The sequence below is a fragment of the Ochlerotatus camptorhynchus genome, unplaced genomic scaffold (assembly GCF_037179485.1).
Source record: "Ochlerotatus camptorhynchus isolate MF236.1 unplaced genomic scaffold, CSIRO-AGI_Acam_v1.1 ptg000434l, whole genome shotgun sequence".
Taxonomy (NCBI): Eukaryota; Metazoa; Arthropoda; class Insecta; order Diptera; family Culicidae; genus Ochlerotatus; species Ochlerotatus camptorhynchus.
The window spans coordinates 4,364,288-4,377,371 of NW_027040920.1; the positions used below are offsets into that span (position 1 = coordinate 4,364,288).

Below are 13,084 nucleotides of genomic sequence, written 5' to 3' on the forward strand. Positions count from 1 at the left end.
GTATAACTCAAAACGTAAACAATGACTTTGAACATCGATTTCTCTTGAATGACCACACACCCACGAAATCTGACTACACCAGCTTATAGAACAAACATTGCTCTGTCAGATGATTTAGTTAGTTTGAGTGGGTGTGTTGTCATTCCTAAGAAACCGACGATCCAAGTCATTGTTTACGTTTCGAGTTAGACCCTTGTGACATGTTTCCCCTGATATGGGCGAGGAGATCACGGTGGATAAGTGCGGCTTTAGAGCAAATTGTAAACAAACTTAATCACTGTCCCATACAAAAATCCAGCATGACTGAATCGTGGACTCATAAATTAATTACTTTTGACAACCACATAATTTTGGAAAAAAAAAGAATCAAAAATCGTGGTCTACAAAGTTGTTTATTCTGTTATTAGAACAGCTCTCAGGAACATAGGGGAAATGGATGTAATGTCAGCCTAAATGCCCCTAATTTGGGCCCATACATAAATTCAACAATCGACTAAATTTTCAAGAGCGACCAATACCGTCCCAATGACGCGTTCATCTAGATAAAATTGATAAATAGTAGATTTTTAACGATGGGCCAAATCTTAGATCCATAGGTCAACATTAGAGCCATTTCCCCTGCCAAATTTTTTTTAGCCTCTACAAAAAAGTTATGGCCAACAAACTGATTTAAAAAAAAACAACAATTTTTCTAATTTAAAAATGCATTTAGAAAGTCCAGTTAGTTAAGGATTTTTCTAAAACTAAGTAATATCAAAAGATAGACCTTTGAATTCCAAGAAATGTGTCCGAAGACATCGCATACTTAAAAATTCATCATCACGTTTTTTGGTGCTTAGACCACATCCATGATCCAGTTGTCGGCTTCTATGGTACTATGACAATTTTAAACTCTATTCAAATTTTAAAACTAGTTGTTTCAACTTTAATAAGAAGCTTGTTTCAATTATTTTATGTTAGTAAATTTCAATCATATGAAGGCTGAAAGCGAATTTAATTTTAATTGGACCATTTTCTGGTAAATAGGATTTGAAATTCATCCGGTGGATCTCCGTTAATGGGGTGCCTAAAATGATGTTAAAATGTTTGAATGGGATTATTATGAATCTGAATAACTGGTACCCTTACACATTTGATAAAACGTAGCGGCTGTGAGCTTCAAACTGTAATAAAGCTATAAAAATATGATCAATTCCAATATATCAAGAAAACAAAACAACATCGAAGATCTTTTCATGATTGGTTTATTTATACAACATAAACGTGTTCCACTGATTAAAAATGCGGACTTCTAAATAAAAATGTTCTAATTTATAGCTCATGAACGAACATTTTCAAATTTAATTTTAAATTTATTAAATTTTCGATTTTCTGCGAACACTATCGTGTTGCAAAGTTGACCTTGTGTTTGCACCCACCAGTGCATAAAATTACGAAAACACAGCATAAGCAACAGAAAATTTTCCACAGCGATCTATGCTACGGGTGTGGGTAGTTTATTTTCTGCATACATTCCCATCGCATATTCATTCTAGGTACACGTGGTGGGCTACCTGCCGCAGTAAGCGAAAGACTAAACAGTAAACAAAACAAAAAAGCGAAAGACTTCATCCAAAGGACATCTCACCAAGATGATCCTCGAATGTATTGGTAGTGATCGTGCCGGTTGCTACAATTGCAAGTAGCAAGAAGTTGAAAATACCTCGATGGAAATTTCCGACGGATCAGAACCGGGGCTAGGTCACAGCTCTATTAAAGAGCGCTCTCAGCCGGTTGGTTCATCAGTTCCAAACTTGCATTCGATAAGACAGGTTAACTGCATTACCCTATTACCCTCTATTACTCTAAAGCGAAAAGCGATTCAGTGTGCATTCGTCGTATTATTCAACAAGACACATTCATCATGAAGCACCGTCAGGGACAAATCCGTCACATTTTGGATCTCTCCAAGGAAGAGAAGCGTGAGTTCTCCAAATCGTTCGACACCATCATGTCCGACTGCGATGGAGTGGTTTGGCACTTCACCGGTCCGATCCCCAACGTGGATAAGGCATTGCAACTGCTCAAGAAGAAAGGCAAGAAGCTGGCGTTCATTTCCAACAACGGCATGCGCACCATGGAGGAGTACAAGCAAAAGTTCTTGAAGCTTGGAATTCCTTCGCATGAGTTGGATATCGTTCACCCGGCGTTGACAACGGTTCGATACCTGAAGGCGATCAACATGCAGGATGCGGTTTACTGCATTGCCACTGAGGTGTTCAAGGATTATTTACGCAACGAAGGATTTACGGTTTTGGATGGGGTAAGTCTATTTAAACTTCAAACAACGTGATTCGCAATCTTACGATGTATTTGTTTTGGAATTATAGCCCACCGATCAATTCGCCGATGACAGAGCGGCCGACTCGGTTCGAGTGTTTACAGAGTACTTTGAGGAAACCGAAAGCCCCAAGGTCGGTGCCGTTGTTATGGATTTGGACGTTAACATCTCGTTGGCTCACCTGATGCGAGCAAAGTGCTATCTGCAGCGAAATCCTGAATGCCTGCTACTTGCCGGTGCAACGGATTACATTGTTCCTTTGGGCGGCGATGGTCGCGATGTGATTGGGCCGGGCTACTTCCTGGAAGTATTGGAACGTGCTACCGGTCGGGAAGCTCTGGTGCTCGGGAAACCGGGTCAAGCCTTGTCTCAGTTCATCCTGGAGCAATTCAACGTGACGCAACCGGAGAGAACGCTGTTCATTGGGGATATGTAAGTTATGAAATTGTGCACGAGTAGATAGTTGTGTCTAATTTGAAATTTCAAAATCGATTCGCAGGCTTATGCAGGACATGGGATTCGGATCTCGGTGTGGTTTTCAAAAGTTGCTGCTGCTAAGTGGCGGTACCTCGATGGATATGTTGATGGCTCACACTAAACCGGAAGAGATGCCCGATTTCTACGCAGACAGTTTTGCCGACTTCATTCAACTGTACCGGGATATTGCTGTCTAAAAAAGGACGAACATCATGTCTGATTGATCAGGGTTATTTAGGTTTAAGCACTTCAATGTGAATGAATGTGATACTCGGAGGAGAGCTTTTCCTAATTTACGGACTACTGTACGGTTTTATGTGTATAGCAATCAGATTTAAGAATATTTTATAATTAAGCCGAATTTATGCGTAATTCTTAAATGTCGTTTACTTAATGTATCCTTAAGTGGCATGAATTATTTACGACAGATTTTCTTCAATAAATTTTGATTTTATTTCAAACAAAAGCTGTGTTGATGTACCTCTTATTTATTTTTCTTTTCTGAAAACAACGCGACCATGTGAAAGTAACTTGGGTCTGTCTTCCTTCTCCTTCTCGCGGAGGGGCTAATCTTCGAGTGCCACTTCCTTGAAGTGGATGACCGGCAACCAGCTCGGTGAATATTATCTTGGGATTAAGTTTCACGACCTTTTTCCGTCCTTGACTTGAAAATGGAAACACACAATCTCAAAAGTCATAACTGCAGGGCTATCAAACTCATCGGTTACTGAGACTTATAGCTTGATTGCCACACTTCGGCACGTTCGGCACAACGCTTGACCTAGTTTTCACCACAGATAAAGTACTCGGCACAGGTTGGGATGTGCAGCGTTGAACACCCCTTGCCCTAAGCATGTTCTGGTTTCTTCGATGAAGTTTTACTCCTTAAGGCTGTGCTTAATTTGCTGAATTTTCACTTAAATTTGACACTTCGAAAATAAATTAATATGTTCAAAAATCCCTCTGCTGTTGATTGGCCGATTTTAGTGAAAGTGTCTGTCAGAAATAAGTTTGCTAGAATAGCAGGTTGATTTGAAAATTTACCATCGGTCAAATTTAAGTGAAAATTCACCGAATGGAACACAGTCTAAATGCCTTTTAGTCTGTGTTCCATTTGGTGAATTTTTAACTTAAATTAGACACTTCGAAAATAAATTATAATGTTCGAAAATCCCTCTGTTGTTGATTGTTCGATTTTCGAAAAGGTGTTTGTCAAAATTGATACCTGGTCTGTCAGAAATAAGTCTGGTACAACAGCAGGATTATTTGAAAATTTTCCATCTGTCAAATTTAGGTGCAAAATCACCAAATGGAACACAGCCTTAGGCAGTGACATTTCGAAAGTTATTTTCTATGTTTGAAAATTCCTATGCTGTTGATCGACCGGTTTTCGAGAAGAAATTAGCCAAGGTTGTCAAAATTTTACTTCTTGTCTGTCAGAAGTAACCACGCACGGATAGCAGGGTTAATCGATAACTTTCCATCTGTCAAATTTTAACCAAAAGTTAAAGTAATCCACCAAATGGTTCAGAGCCTTAGGGTGGTTCTCAAATTAATTTACCGTAAACCGAGGGCAAATTGATCATTGTTTAACTTAAATATAAAAATAAATATCTACATTAAATGACATTGACCAAATAATGGTACTAAAATCAGTAGCTAAGAGGACTCTGTCGTTCTACATGGCTGCTCAAATAGCTTCCCAGTTCATTTCTATAGTTAAGGTACTTTATGGATTTGGGATCGAAAAACTTAATTTTTCGAGTACACCCTAATTCAATACTAAAAAAATACTATAAAATGAGAACGTTAAGAGATAGCAAAAAATTTTCTTTTCCACAAAGCTGCTTGAAATTAACTCAGCTCCAAATTTTGATCGAAATAAGTGTAGATCCTAATCACATTTCGGTAGTTCCGAAACTGCGAGTAAGATCTCCTATCCGCCGTGAAGGGGGTAACAAAAGGCTCAGGTTGGCTAATCATTTCCTCTAACACTGGTGCCATGGTTACCGCTCAATGTATGTATGCACTTGGGTTCCTGAATGGAATTGAGAAGGGTAACGTGATTTTTCATCGCCAGAAGTGACCATAACTTTCCACTTTTTTTCAATTTGAAATTTATGATGGAGACGCATTATACTCTAATCTCTAATGACAGTAAAGGATTGTTCAAATTCCAGGATTGAAGTTGTGTACCGTATAGGTCTACTTCTTCCCCACCAAGTACAGGCCCACCCATCAACCACACCGCAGGATTTCTTTGAAAAGAAAATTAAAAAAGTAAATATCTTGCTTAAAACATACATTTACGTCCCGTTCTCCAAAGGTTTCCTATACTTAATCTGCACCCAAACGCGATACATTTTCAGCATTCTTCCCCGATTGACTTGCAACCTCCGGTCGACAATGTTCTGCTCCTCGACCAGACCGGCATTCTGAAAGAGCGTCCGTAGATCGTCTTGCGTGAAAAAGTAAACCAGCGTGCCATCACCTCGAACGTAGAAATTCTCCTTCAAGCATTTTCCAGGCTTGAACCGGAGCTGAGCCAGATCGAATCGACCGTAATCTCTGAGCAGCAGCAACCCTCCCGGTTTCAGATAGCGACTGATTTGATTTGCCACGTGTTGCATTCTAAAAATGAAAATCAATATACGCGTTAAACCAGCCCTCAATTTTTGAAGCAATATCCATACGTACCGCTCGGGATCAATCGCCGACAGCACAAATATCAACACAATAATATCGATACTGTTCTCCTCGAATGGAACGTCCCAATTTTCCGCCGTACCATCCAGCACGAATGCCTCGCATCGTTTCTCGTCAAACTCTTTGCTGTCTTTCAGAATTTGGATAGCCTGTTTCGAAAAGTCGCTGGCGTAGATTTTCAAATTCTCCTCCACGCTGTATTTCAAAATCGGAAACACTGTATTTCCGACGCCACATCCAATTTCAAAGATGGTACGCTTCATACTGGGATTCACCTGCAGATCGGCCACTTTTGAAGTGATACCTTCAACCCCTTCCGGAAACACTCTTTCCGGAGCATCCTTAGTGTTGCGTGGAGCCAGTTCCGGGAATTCGGTAAACAACCAATGACGATCCTTGAAGAACCGATTCTGATGAATCCCGTAAAACTTGTCCCAGTTCTTGTCCGCCTCCAGTTCCAACTTATGAGCGTCTTCAACGGTCAACTTGACCGTCGAGTTCTTCTTAACCCCCTCGAGAGCGGCCTGCTCTTGCTCATCATCCCATTCGACATTGTCCCTAAAATGGTGAAATCAAAAGATAGAATCCATTAGTGATCTTCGTAGCCGGATCACAACCAACCAAGTGTTGAAATCAAAGACCCTTGAGGGATCTTTGAGAAATCTTTCGCCGATGCGAGGTTTCTTCCGGTAACGAGTGAATTCGTAATCACAGTAAAACCTCGTCGCGAAGAATGGGAGCCTCTGGTGGCAGCGGGACAGAATCCTACCAAGCATTGTGCCGGAATACATCATCATCATCGGATAGAAAGCGATTGCCGAACTGTGGTCGCTTGATGTTGATCGGGTCCTCCTCTACAGCGGGCAACGCAGATTCTTCAGCACGGGATGCTTCCATCCGTACTGATTGGAATGCACACTTTTAATTCACTTATTTTACGGCGAATACCTACTTTAATAAATTAAACTTTAAAACCAAATTTCACGACACGTTTGCGAGAAACGATGGAGAACACTGGCGTAGTATTTGAAAAGAGCGTACGATTTTTTTTTTACACAAAACTTTTGCGCGAACTGAAGTACGCCCACGCATACCTACAACACCATCGGGTAGTGGAAGTTACGATAGTGCTATTGGTTTGCGGGCACGTACTTGACGTACATCGGTTCGCGTGAAAAGGGATATACAAGTTTTGATTTCAAAAGATGATAGACCTTTTCAAATGTTGCGCGTGTTCGTCTCAGAAAGTAAACATATGATTTTGACAGTGGTTTGTTGTCGTTTGAAAACCGTTACCGTTATAAGCGTTACATGAAGTTTCGGTTTCATCAGTGCTGCCAGTTCTGTCCATTTTACGAAATAACTGAAATCAAGAGCAAATTTTCATCATGTGGAAAGTAGCATTCGCACCGATCCGAGAAAAATAAAGTTTTGTTGTGATGACCGAAAAATTATTCCTAGTTCCAATTAAACGCATATAATATCATAGTGATAGCAATGTTTAGGGTTCTACATAGGGTAATTAAATTTGTATTCGTCTTCTTTTTGAAATATTCTTCAATCATCATCACGGATAGAAATCTCCTTATACCTTTTGGCAAATTTCTATTGCAGATTATTCATAAAATGTATAAGTCAACTAATAAGCAGACGCCTTGCAAAAAGTTAATGAAGATCATGTGTCAAATGAAATGTATAAGCGGTCACACATACCTTTTATGCATTCTTATAGGACCTATATGGTTTGTCTTATGGAATGTATAAGGCTGATGTTTGGCAAAAATGTATAAGTGAAACACATGAATAAAATAATTGATTTTCGTTTCGTGATCATTGCTTTACACATACATTCTCATATTATTAATGCAAAAATTTAACACTTGTATTTCATGATTTTAGAACCAAAACTTCCTGGGTAAAACATATTCACTGTATTTACTTACTTGTGTTCTTCGAAGTTTAGCACAATAACACAAAATCCAAAACAACTGCTACTCAAAACTCTTGGTGAACAAAATTGAACACCAAGAAAACCACTTCAACTTTACTGCTTTGCCGGCAATTGTAAAAGTTAGAGTCTGTGTATAAGCCAGCGCTGGTGGTGTAGTGGTAAGCGTGACTGCTTTCTAACACCCCGATGGGTCTGGGTTCAATCCCAGCCGAGGTCGGTGGGATTTTTCTGAGGCATAAAAATCTCTGGTCACGTCTTCCTTCAGAAGGGAAGTAAAGCCGTTGGTCCCGGCCCATGTGTGTTGAATGGGTGCGATATCCTATACGCAGGTATGGAAGCTCTCTTCCTGCACATTCGATTGCCGTCAATGGATGGCAATCGATGTCCGTCGGTGATTGGCACTAGATTGCGGAACAGAGACCGACGTTAAATAAAGGAAAGCAGGAAAAGAAGAGTCGGTGTATAATGAGTCACGCCAAGAGAAAAACAGTTGAACTCGCATCACGGTTTTCGAAAGATTCCCTTTCTTTTCACTTTGCAACAGAGGACTTCTACATCAACTTCAAATGACTTCTAGCGAGAAAAAAATAGCGGCTGTAGTAAATCATCATATCAGTGATTTTGTCAAATTATCTTATCAAACAATAGTAGAAATTCTCATTACTGATCATTACCAAACGTATCCCATGACAATTTAATGCTCACTGCGTGATTATGATCATTTCTTCGATTATATTTTATATTTTATTGCAATACCTTTCGTTGACCTCTCATAGCATCGTAATGTTTGTTTACTTTGCACGATAGGTAGCCGGTTTGACAGTTCAATAGGTAGACTTGGCTTCACTCTTGGCGTGATTCATTATACACCGACTCTAGTAAAAGCACCGACAAACCGACATGAAACTTAAACTTTACTCTTGATCGAGAATCCATAACGGCGGATTCAAATGTGCAGCGATCCCATCTGTCAAAACCATAGAAATTTGTTATCTAGATAAAAATAATTTGCCCGGAAAAGATTAGACACGAACCAGCTCATACATTTTGTATGCGTGTTCATGGCTAGGATACACATTTTTCGCGAACACGGTGACAGATGTCAGTTTTGTGCTTTGATCAGAAATTTGATGATACCATGTATGGTCATTCATGTCGGTTTGTCGATGGTAAAAGCACAGACAAACAGACATAACTCATTGAATATTTCTCACTGTAAAACATCGTCGCTAAAACATTACCGCCATCTGTTGAGTACAGTGTGGTGGGTAGTACGCTGAACAGATGTCGGTAGTGCGTAAACGTCAAACGCAAAAGAATTGAGTATGCGCGCCACAGGTGGCGGTACTACCAACTACGATACTTTTAAATTGACCGTTAAATGCTTGTTCGATGAACAACTTGCGAGTGTTATGTCTGTTTGTCTGTGGTAAAAGTATCATTGAAAAAGCGTTGCCAGATGTATTGCCTCTAGCAATGGATTTAGGTTTATTAAAACAAGCAATTGTGAAGTTTGACTCATTAATATAGATGAGTAGATGTATTTAATGGTGAATAAATATCAGAAACTTCCAATGAATTTTACCCATACATTTAGAAAATGATGATCGAAGAATATTTCAAAAAGAAGAAGTAAACACCCTTTGTAGAACCTTAACATATTAAGTACACGGATAGAAATCTCCTTATACCTTTTGGCAAATTTCTATTGCTGATTATTCATAAAATGTATAAGTCATCTAATAAGCAGACGCCTTGCAAAAAGTTAATGAAGATCATGTCTCAAATTAAATGTATAAGCGGTCACAAATACCTTTTATGCATTCTTATAGGACCTATGTGGTTTGTCTTATGGAATGTATAAGGCTGATGTTTTGGCAAAAATGTATAAGTGATACACATGAATAAAATAATTGATTTTCGTTTCGTGTATTCATAGAAACCACAATATTATTATTATTTACATTTTGTAGTTTTGTCCATTTTTGAACTATGTGAATCAGTAGTGCGTTGTGTAACAAGTGTAACGCATCTTATTCCTGTTTGTGTGTTTTTGCTTCAGTGTAGCATTGACGTTTCGCTCCGCAAAACGCTCGAAACGTCAAAAGTTTTTCTCTGATCGAATGTTTGGATGCAATTTGGGAGCATTTCGTTCGAATTTTCATCATAGATTAGCACAAAAATGGACTCAAATCCATTGGAACCCCAGGACTTGAGGTTAGTTATTCGATCTTTTCAAAAATACTTTTATCTCTTCGAATTCACCACAGTAACACTGCTGCACAATCAAACTTGGACGACGGCGAAGAGTCATCTCCGTTGGAAGTTGGAATCCCTGTAATCCCATCTGGCGATGGACCACCGGATTTAGCGTTCCTCGGCAATGGCGCTGGGCCACCGGAGATGATCCAACGGGAGTGGAAGGAGATCACGAAGGAATTTTTCGGCTGCGTCAAGGAGCTCAAACTGGGCGAGCTGATCCATGACAACATGTTCGGGTTGTTCGATGCCATGTCAGCGATCGAGATGATGGACCCGAAGATGGATGCTGGAATGTGCTGCAACAAGGAGGCGACTCCGTTGAATTTCCAGACTGCTGTTGAGGTGAGTGTTGACTAGCCTGGGAGAAGAGGGTGGAAGCTGATTCGTTGAATTATGATCGTAGGAAGGTAAAATGAAGCTTGCTAATCTGGAGAGCCGGGAATTGATCGGGATTATCGATGCGACGTATTCCTGTATGGTGTCGTGGTTGGAGGGACACTCGATGGCACAAACGGTGCTAACCTGTCTGTACCTACATCAGCCGGATAAGATTGAGGATAAGGGAATGAAGGCTTTTGCTGTTGCAATCTACAAGCTGATCAACTTGATTCGGAACTTTATTCTGCGGGCGAGGGTCTACGAGGAAGAGGATTTCCAGCCCAGTAACTACGGGTACGATATGTATAGGGAAGTGACGGAGACGAAGGCGTGCAATATGCTGAAGAGTGCGGAGGAGGATTGGCTGAAGAAGGCCAAAGATGTCGACGGTGAAAAGGAGAAAGAGGAGATCAATGCTTTGGTTAGCCGGTTGAAATTCACCAGGCTGTTCCTGCAGTGTCTGGTGGCACTGTATCCTACCAAGGTATCTATTTGGAATGTACTGTTTTTTTTGTAGTTGTCTGTAATCGTATGTGTTGTAGCAAAATACTTCCTGGCATGTGGGCAATACGACTGCAAGTGCGGTAACTGTAAATGATGACGCAATCGGTGATTATATTTCTATTGATGCTAATTAGATTTGTAATTTTGCAGAATGTGTCTCCCACAAAAACGGAGATGATCGACATCGTGAAGACGTTGAATGGAGCACTCGAGCTGACGCAAGTGATGGAGAAGACAATTGAGTTCGGAACGCAACCCGCGTCGAGCAGTGAGTCATTGTTTTAAATGATTATTTTGAATTTGTTATCAAGAAACAATTTCATTTGCAGCCGACAATCCGAATCCAATGGGATTCTCGATGATGGTCAATCAGAGATTATTGCCTCCGACGTTTCCACGATACACAAAAATCAAGGAACGGTCGACCTGTATTCAGTATCTGGCTGAATTGATTCAGCGGTTGAAGCATGCATGTAAAATCGTTCACTGCACCAACTATCATAGTGCTTTGGTAAGTTGGGAGTAATCGTTTCTGTGTGGGTCCTCTCATGACCGCATTCCGTTGTTCCAGAATTTCTTTATGGACTTCAGCAAAAAGTTCGGCCCTTGTCTGCTGTCGAGAAGTATTTTGCAGACCCTGTATCTACCGTCACACGATACGGTATTCGGAACCAAAAAACTAACCGAAGTTTTGAAGGAATCAGCCAAGGCCTTCATTGCTCCTCCCGTGTTGCTTGCGGACAATCCCCTTGCCTCCAATCCTGCTGTGAGTAACCGTCCTTAGGTATTGTGCAAATCGATTTACAATCTTGCTCCACCTACAGGCAATCAACTGCGTTGATTCGTTCTTCGCGTACAACGAAAATACGTTTAGCGTGCTGTTCGAGATTTGCGGTTACAATCGGGCCCGGCAGCGAGACAAGCTCGGCATCATGTTGTCCAACTTTGCGAATCTTCAGGACGAAGCCGAGCGGGTGGACGCCTATCTACATTCGTTGTCGATGAAGCATGAAAATCCTCGTCAGCATCTGGCGTGCTTCGGAACGTGGGTCCTGTACCACTGCCTGCGGGCAATGTCCTTCTTCCTGCTGTCCGGTTTGGAGTTGGAATTGTATTCGGTACACGAATATTTGTACATATTCTGGTATCTGTATCAGTTCCTGTTCGGCTGGATAGTGTCAGCTTTGACGCGAGCGGATACATTCCTGGTGGAACAGGACTACGTTTTGGATCCGAAGGGAGCCAAAGGCAATCAAAAGAAGCCAAAGGTTAAGAAACGAAAAGGCAAAACGGACGGGAAGGAAATCATCTTCAATCAGGCGATGCAAAACATGTGCGGAGGGTACTACAAGGCCCTGGGGGGTTTCATCGGCGAGGATCGCATTCCGGAACCACTGCCAATGTTCGACAACGAGAAGGTTCGCTTCGAGCATCGTTTCGCACCGTTTGCCACGCTGTCCACCCCGCCGCCGATGGCCTATTCGGATTTCAAACTGATGAAAACCTACTTGCTCAAGTCGCCGGCGGAGGAACTGTACGCTGCCGCTGCCAAGCACTTCCATGAGGCTCGCGTCCTGCTCGAGTCCTATCCGAATCCGGATGAGGAGGTACGTTTCAACTCCACACTTTGGTGCATTTCCATGGAGGCGCATGGTTGTTTATGGTTTGTTTTTCTTTTCTTTCTTCAGTGGCACGAAATCGTCAAGGTGGCCAAGATGAACTTTGTCATGATGAACCTGCTGGCCAGTGGACTGAATCGGCAGTCCAAGACGCCACCGGAATTTGACTTTTCCTGTCATCGGTTTTTCCCCATCATCAAGCAGCGCAAGTGAGCAGACAGAGGGCTCTGTCTTCGTGTCCTGTGTTCGTTCAATCATGTAACCATCAATTTAATTGTGTAGGTACTATTGTGTCAGTGTGTGGAGTCAGTCTAGAAAACGTACGTATGCTGTCCGGTATTAAAGAGGGCATAGTAAAATATCAAATCAGTTAGGTGTCTAGCGTTTATCATTTTTTGTATATCCGAACATATGTACATCAAACTTAACTTTGACATGATCTCTGAGAAAGTTTATATTTTTATTATTAGGATATTGTATTTATTGAGTAGTAGAGTTTATTGAACTGTATGTTTATATAATATTACAGTTGCAGTTTCTTCATGTTTAGTTCTTGCTTAGTCTTAAATTGCAAGGTTTTTTTTTTATTGCAAACCGCTTTAGTTTAGGGAAAAATTATTTACCAAAAATAAATCCGTCGGAATCAAAATGTACTTAACAGAATGACCAGTGAACCTCGGAGATGAATCAGTCCCAGGCTGTAAGCTTCCGTAATAAAGAAAACTTAACCCAATGAACGAGGAAACTGGGGGAAAAAGCCGACACTTTGCAATCACCAGGAAAATCCGTGAATTTCGATGCCAAATCAAGTAACCATATACTTCGTCCTCTCTTCAAAAACAAAATTACGATTTTGGACCTTGGACA

General features: G+C 40.9%; 3 protein-coding genes across 5 annotated transcripts; 2 read left to right on the forward strand and 1 right to left on the reverse strand.

Annotated features, from left to right (window-relative positions):
- The first annotated feature begins 1,735 nt into the window (after positions 1 to 1,735).
- On the forward strand, positions 1,736 to 3,173 carry LOC135711562 (uncharacterized). The gene is made up of 3 exons (XM_065234430.1): positions 1,736 to 2,302; positions 2,370 to 2,752; positions 2,820 to 3,173. The coding sequence occupies exons 1-3, from the start codon at positions 1,904 to 1,906 to the stop codon at positions 2,992 to 2,994; spliced, it is 957 nt and encodes a 318-aa protein (XP_065090502.1). The 5' UTR covers positions 1,736 to 1,903; the 3' UTR covers positions 2,995 to 3,173.
- A 1,911-nt stretch (positions 3,174 to 5,084) lies between these two features.
- On the reverse strand, positions 5,085 to 6,502 carry LOC135711563 (tRNA N(3)-methylcytidine methyltransferase Mettl2-like). 2 transcript variants are annotated; one of them, XM_065234433.1, is made up of 3 exons: positions 6,273 to 6,502; positions 5,495 to 6,061; positions 5,085 to 5,428 (listed from the first exon to the last, which is right to left on the reverse strand). In XM_065234433.1, the coding sequence occupies exons 1-3, from the start codon at positions 6,398 to 6,400 to the stop codon at positions 5,104 to 5,106; spliced, it is 1,020 nt and encodes a 339-aa protein (XP_065090505.1). In that variant the 5' UTR covers positions 6,401 to 6,502; the 3' UTR covers positions 5,085 to 5,103. The 2 variants fall into 2 exon arrangements, with proteins under 2 accessions (XP_065090505.1, XP_065090504.1); XM_065234432.1 differs by having other exon boundaries at positions 6,125 to 6,380.
- A 3,067-nt stretch (positions 6,503 to 9,569) lies between these two features.
- On the forward strand, positions 9,570 to 12,584 carry Naa35 (N-alpha-acetyltransferase 35). 2 transcript variants are annotated; one of them, XM_065234434.1, is made up of 9 exons: positions 9,570 to 9,671; positions 9,725 to 10,058; positions 10,120 to 10,578; positions 10,637 to 10,684; positions 10,749 to 10,866; positions 10,928 to 11,109; positions 11,170 to 11,364; positions 11,423 to 12,205; positions 12,287 to 12,584. In XM_065234434.1, the coding sequence occupies exons 1-9, from the start codon at positions 9,637 to 9,639 to the stop codon at positions 12,428 to 12,430; spliced, it is 2,298 nt and encodes a 765-aa protein (XP_065090506.1). In that variant the 5' UTR covers positions 9,570 to 9,636; the 3' UTR covers positions 12,431 to 12,584. The 2 variants fall into 2 exon arrangements, with proteins under 2 accessions (XP_065090506.1, XP_065090507.1); XM_065234435.1 differs by lacking the exon at positions 10,637 to 10,684.
- Positions 12,585 to 13,084: the final 500 nt, after the last annotated feature.